The sequence below is a fragment of the Melitaea cinxia genome, chromosome 15, assembly GCF_905220565.1.
Source record: "Melitaea cinxia chromosome 15, ilMelCinx1.1, whole genome shotgun sequence".
Taxonomy (NCBI): domain Eukaryota; kingdom Metazoa; phylum Arthropoda; class Insecta; order Lepidoptera; family Nymphalidae; genus Melitaea; species Melitaea cinxia.
In genome coordinates, this window is record NC_059408.1 from 15,362,768 (window position 1) to 15,369,792 (window position 7,025).

Here is a 7,025-nt window from a genome sequence, read left to right on the forward strand (position 1 = left end):
ATCCGACTGAAGTTAAAAAACAAAATATTAATTATCACCATCACAGGTCACATTGTAACGTTTCTACCAATAACGGACAAGATCAACCAACTAATAAGTTTTACAGGCCTTGTGTAATGTGCAAACTTACACACCCGCTTTATTCTTGTACTAAGTTCATAGAAGCTAATTAAAACACTAAATTAAAACTAATACGCGATAATAACCTTTGCAAAAATTGCTTGCGTTCAGGGCATACTGTGGATCAGTGTAAATTCGGCCACTGCAAAAGATGTAATAAGAAACATAATACACTTATTCATACTGACAATTTACATTCAACCTCCGTAACGATGCAGTCGTCAATGCAAACTGATGAGTTGAGAGCTATAGACCCGAGCCGTCGCAGCGCGACACTACTCGCCGCTCAATCCTTTTCTATAAATCACGCACACATGGGGATCGAGCCTATCGATACGAATGATCCACAAACAAAATCACTTGCGTCTCATTCACATGCACTGCAACCTGTATTGCTGTCGACTGCAGTCATCGAAGTGGCAAGCGACAATCGTATATACATCGCACGCGCTTTATTGGACAGTGGTAGTCAGCGCTGTTTTGTTACAAAATCATTTTGTGAATTAATAAACGCAAAATTAATACAGTCCGCTCACGAGATTAGAGGTGTAGGTAATTCAGTTACGCAATGTAGTGAAAGATGCGAGCTGACAATAAAATCGCGCATAAATGCCTACACTACAACCATTCAATGTTTTGTACTACCAGAAATTACATGTAAGGTCCCAGTTATTGATAATTTCTCACACAAACATTTCTGTATTCCAGACAACATTCAATTGGCGGATCCACAGTTTTTGCAGTCTCAAAATATAGACATTCTGATCGGCGCAGACATATTTTGGGACTTGCTTACTAACGGTAAAATAAGGCTACATAATGGACCTTATTTACATAATACATTATTCGGCTGGGTAATATCAGGTCCCATACATTACAATTCACGCAACCAATTTGGCCATATCCAGTGCAACTACTCAAGCACATTAGACACATTGTTACGACAGTTCTGGGAACTGGAGGAGCTACCCAAGCATCAGGGCGCACGGACTGATGAGGAGCAAGCGTGCGAGAATCATTTCGTCACAACCACTACGCGAAACAGTGACGGTAGGTTCTGCGTTTGTATTCCGTTTAAACGGTCACCTGAGGTCTTGGGAGACACGTTTCCTCAAGCAGAACGACGCTTTTTGATGCTGGAAAGACGATTACAACGTTCAGAAACGTACAAAAAACTTTATAGCGATTTTATGCATGAATATGAAAATATGGGACATATGACTAAGATCACATCTTATAGCAACCCACACTATTTCATGCCTCATCATGGGGTTTTGCGTGAACATAGTGTAACTACGAAGTTGCGTGTAGTATTTGACGCCAGCGCCACTTCCAGCTCAGGCTTATCTCTCAACGACATCCAGCGTGTAGGAGAGCCCATACAAGGTGACTTACTAGCTATCCTTTTACGCTTCAGGCAACACCGGTATGTGGCCTGCGCTGACGTTGAGAAGATGTACCGGCAGGTGCTGGTTGAGGAGCAGCAGCGTCATCTACAGCTTATTCTCTGGCGAGACGATCCTTCGCAGCCGCTCGGTATTTACCGTCTAAACACCGTCACTTATGGTACAGCATCTGCTCCTTTTTTAAGTATACGTTGTTTAAAACAGCTGGGCACCGAAAGTGCTGATCCTGACGTCCAGAGAATAATAAAAGAAGATTTTTTCGTTGACGATCTTATTACTGGCGATGACGACCTGACGAAATTATTGTATTTATGCAATGAAACTGCCAAAACATTGATGTCAGGTTGTTTTCCACTTCGAAAGTGGACCTTTAATTTTTCACAAGAAAATCTCCACGCATCAAATAATTATAACGCATTAAATGAATTATCTTTTAACAATAACAGTAGTAATAAAACATTAGGTATAGGCTGGTTTAATACGACAGACGAACTTCATTTTAATACACAAATTGATTTTAATAATAATAATTCTAAATGTATAACTAAACGTATTATTTTATCTCATATTTCTCAAATATTCGATCCTCTCGGGCTAATTAGCCCCAGCATTACGCAAGCGAAGATTTTATTACAGCGTCTATGGCTACTTAAAATTGACTGGAACGATGCAGTGCCCGATGACGTCACTCGTACGTGGAACCGGTTTATATCGTCCCTCGCTAATGTTCTCAATACTATCCGTGTGCCGCGTTATGTACTAGGAGAAAACCATAAGCATACTCTCACGGAATTGCACATATTTACAGACGCTTCACAATTAGCTTATGGCACTTGTATTTATGTTCGCACAGTTAGTGACGACTTGAATGTTTCTGTACGATTGCTCTGCGCGAAGGGCAAGGTAGCACCTTTAAATTCGGTAAGCATACCGCGCTTAGAACTGTGTGGCGCGCTATTAGGAGCGAGACTATACGATAAGGTAGTTTCATCTATTCATCGTAGGTTCGATTCTATTAACTTTTGGACGGATTCAACGATAGTAATAGGTTGGTTGCGTATGTCGCCTAATTTATTACAAACATTTGTCCAAAACAGAGTGGCCGAGATACACGAACTAACAGGAGAACTGCCATGGCGTCATGTCAGCGGGAAACATAATCCGGCTGATCTAGTGTCACGTGGTATGGCGTTAGAAGAATTGGTGAACTCAAATCTATGGTGGACGGGGCCCGAGTTTCTTCACGATGTAAATATTGACACTACAAACATATATCAGCCACTTCCCCTAACAGCTGACGATTTGCCCGAAACAAAAGGGTGTCAGCTGACGTTCGTAACCACTGATGATAATCAATCCAATCAATTTATTGATTTTGAAAGATTTTCAAATCGAATGCGCTTAGTACGCGCCGTGTCGTACGTGTTGCGTTTCATACATAATGTTCGCAATAAAAGTAAAAATAAAGGGCGAGGCGAGGTTATAAGTGTGAATGAGTTAAGAGAGTCGGAAAAATTATTAGTCAAAATATCGCAAATAGAATCATTTCCAAATGAGTATAATTTACTACTTAATAATCATAAACTTCAGTCTAAACATAATCTGAGTAAACTTAACATTTTTATTGATAAAGACAGTATTTTACGCGTTGGAGGTCGATTGACGTATTCAAATACGTTCTCATATAACAAAAGGCACCCTATTTTATTAAGCAGTAATCATCACTTCACCAAATTGTTGTTCCGTTATGAACACATAAAATTATTACATGCAGGTCCTCAAGCTTTGTTGTATAACATTCGTGAAGAGTGGTGGCCAATAGGAGGTAGGAATCTTGCGCGTAAGATAACGCACGAATGTGTTATTTGTACACGGCTAAGAGGTAAAACTCTTACTCCTCAAATGGGTAACTTACCTACTGAACGTATTAGTCCCACTTACCCATTTTTCAAATGCGGTGTCGATTACGCGGGTCCAATTTTCATGCTCAATCGAAAGGGTAGAGGAGCGCGTAAGATTAAATGTTATATTTGTTTATTTGTTTGTTTTGTAACGCGTGCTGTTCACTTGGAGCTAGTGACTGATTTGACTTCCGATGGTTATCTTTTGGCTTTAAAACGTTTTATTTCTCGTCGAGGTAAACCGGACGAGATATTTTCCGATAATGGTAGGAACTTTGTGGGTCTCATGAATGACTTTGCCAGGTTTTTATCAAAATATAGTTCAGACATTATTAATTACGCTAGTAAAGAACAAATTAAATTTCGCTTTATTGTACCTTATGCTGCTCATTTTGGTGGTCTGTGGGAGGCTGGGGTGCGATCATGCAAACACCACCTCCGTCGAGTCGTGGGAAATGCGAATCTCACGTATGAAGAATTGAGTACAGTATTGGCGCAAATAGAAGCAATACTCAATTCACGGCCTTTATCACCTATGTCTTCGGATCCCACGGATTATCTTCCTCTCAGCCCGGCTCATTTCCTGGTCGGTCGCACTTTGACATCACCGGCATGTGAAGATTTCACATATGCAAACACGCTGCGGCTTACACGCTACCAAAGAGTTGAACAGATGCGACAGCATTTCTGGTCTCGTTGGATGAAGGAGTACGTTGGTGAACTGCAAATTCGCAACAAATGGAAGTCGGAGATAGATGACCTTAAGCCTAATACATTAGTGGTTATTAAGGATGACAATCTTCCCCCTCTTAAGTGGCAGTTGGGACGTGTGACACGAACGATACCCGGCAAGGACAATATCACACGAGTCGCTGAAATTCGTACCAACACGGGTCTTATCAGGCGCTCATGCACAAAAATCTGTCCCCTGTTTGAAACCGATTGAAAGTCAAGACTTCCAAGGCCGGGGGTATGTTCGGGCATCCGCGGTGCCATCTGCCGACAAGTTAAGGAGGCAGACGGTGGCGCTTTACTCGTTATTTAAGACGGAATAAAATTTTAACACTAACCAATCAGATTGTATAAATTAAATTAAAAATACCATTCACATTTTTGTAACTACTAACTAACTAACGAACGAGGAATAAAACGCTAAGACAAAACGATTACAAGTTTTCTTTATAATATTTCGCAAATCCATGTAAGGGATAATACGCTTAATTCCCTACAATTGTACTGATAGAACATATTGAGAGTTATTGCGACAACGGTAGACATATATTTTTTTATTTACGAGCAAAAATATATGTAATAAGTCAGTGTTCCCCAAACATTGTTCTGTGGTCCGGTAATTTTCACACTGCCCCTTCGTGACCCACTTATTACTTTTAAACCCAAGCTGGTTCCATTAAGTAAAATAATACACATTTATTAATAGTGAATATCGATAGCAGGTATTATTTTTTAAACAAGGCGGGAATGTTGTGACCCGGTATTTTATTTTAAGTTTTAAAGGCCTGGCACCGGGTCGCTGCCCAGCGAATGGGAAACACTGTAATAAGTAACATAAAATAATTTTTAACAAAAAAAAATTAAAAGTTAAAAATTATTTTATTTTACAATTTTTATTGATGGGTAGACCTAATAAGGATCTTTTTCTCTCATGTCGGGGGTTCGGAAACATACACAATACACAAGCACAAACAACCAGATCATGACAAACATCTATATGGCCAATACAAAAGTCTGTCGTGCGCGGGGATTGAACCCACTAACGCCAGCGCAACAGCCGGTGCTGTGACCGCTGCGCTAACACGTCGACATACTATGAGTAAAGTTCGCTATCAGGTGTACGTAATAACAACCGGGACTGACAGCCTAGCGTGTTCTCCGAGGCTAGGTTGGGAGAACCACAAGGATTAACAACTAGACCAAAAATAAATATTTATATAAACATAAATATCCACTCCGAGCTGGAATAGAACCCGCGACCGTCGGTCTTTAGGCGCCGCCGACACGGCACATGCACCATTATATCAAAGCGGTCGTCAAACAGCAAAAGGTAACTGCTGAAAATTGTTGAGAAATTCCCTCGAGTGTTTATGGGCTCCATCATCAAACCTGGTCCAGCGACACAGATAATCACACAGCAGATAATTGCTATAAATCGTTGAAAAGTTCCCTCGACTATCTTTCGTCTCCATCATCAGACTTTAATGGCACTTGTAACTCAAATAGGTGCAAAGTTCTCATCAATAGAAACGAATTAAGTTCAAACAGCAGGTAATTGCTATAAGTCGTTGAAGAGTACCCTCGACTATCTTTCGTCTCCATCATCAGACTGAAATGGCACTTATAACTCATATATATGCAAAGTTCTCATCAATAGAAACGAATTAAGTTCAAACAGCAGGTAATTGCTATAAATCGTTAAAGAGTTCCCTCGACTAACTTTTGTCTCCATCATCAGACTGTAATGGCACTTATAACTCATACAGGTGCAAAGTTCTCATCAATAGAAACGAATTAAGTTCAAAAAGCAGGTAATTGCTATAAATTGTTGAAGAGTGCCCTCGACTATCTTTCTTCTCCATCATCAGATCGACTCCAAATTTTTATTAAATAGTAGTACTTTATAGTACTAAATGAAAACATGATTAAATTTACTAGTCACCCTTACGATTTTTGAAAGTTTCCCTCGATTTCTCTGGGATCCCATCATCAGATCCTGGTTTCCTTATCATGGTACCAAACTATGAATATCTCCTTTCGAACAAAAAAAGAATTATCAAAATCGGTTCATAAACGAAGAAATTATCTCCGAACATAGATAAAATATATATATATATATATATGTACGGTCGAATTGAGTAACCTCCTCCTTTTTTTGAAGTTGGTTAAAAATATTACTGAAGTGTATTGAGACTAATAAATAGATTTACCATCACAAGTAGCATTTAATTTCTAGATATTTTCTTTTAAAATTTGTTGAAAATGAAATACAAGATCATTTGACTTGTATATTAAAACTTACAAGATATACAATTCAGCAGTTGGTTAAATACATCTATGTAATATACATGACGGCGCGATTTAACAGACGGCACACCGCCATCTATTAGTAAATAAAGGAACTGAATACATTCGTCTTTGACTCGGACGTACAATGCCATCTTTTAGTGGATGAAGGAACTGAATACATCATTCTTTATATCAAATCAATATTAATTTTTTACTCAAATTATATCTAACTTCCTTTGTTAAAAGCAATTTCGAGGTTTAGCACGAGGTTTAAAACAGAGCAACTTTTGCATTTACTACCAATTTAATATAAAAGAAATCTAGAAAAGTATTCTGATTTAACCGAATCCAAAAACAAATATTCATTATATAAAGTCACGGGACAAGAAAGAACACACTTAGCTTTAATGACTCTTCGGACTATCTCCGATCGTTAATCTGCTGCTTAAAACAATTCACAGCGGATGCAACTAAAGTCAGAGCTACAGAAATTAATGTATAAATTCTTTACTCTTAATAATTAATACTACATTAGGGAGTGTTCAATCAATAGTAATATATGGGTAAAAGCTTGACC

At 38.8% G+C, this 7,025-nt stretch overlaps 1 protein-coding gene across 1 annotated transcript; it reads left to right on the forward strand.

Annotated features, from left to right (window-relative positions):
• The first annotated feature begins 332 nt into the window (after positions 1–332).
• LOC123660203 lies at positions 333–4,593 on the forward strand. Its single transcript, XM_045595304.1, has 2 exons — positions 333–2,506; positions 3,980–4,593. Exons 1-2 carry the CDS (start codon positions 333–335, stop codon positions 4,371–4,373), a joined length of 2,568 nt encoding a protein of 855 aa, XP_045451260.1. The 3' UTR covers positions 4,374–4,593.
• Positions 4,594–7,025: the final 2,432 nt, after the last annotated feature.

Coding starts and splice junctions, on each gene's coding strand:
- LOC123660203 (XM_045595304.1), top strand. CDS start 333: ATGCAGTCGTCAATGCAAACTGATGAGTTGAGAGCTATAGACCCGAGC. Junction 2,507..3,979: donor GGAGCGAGACTATACGATAA/GGTAGTTTCATC, acceptor TTCGGATCCCAC/GGATTATCTTCCTCTCAGCC.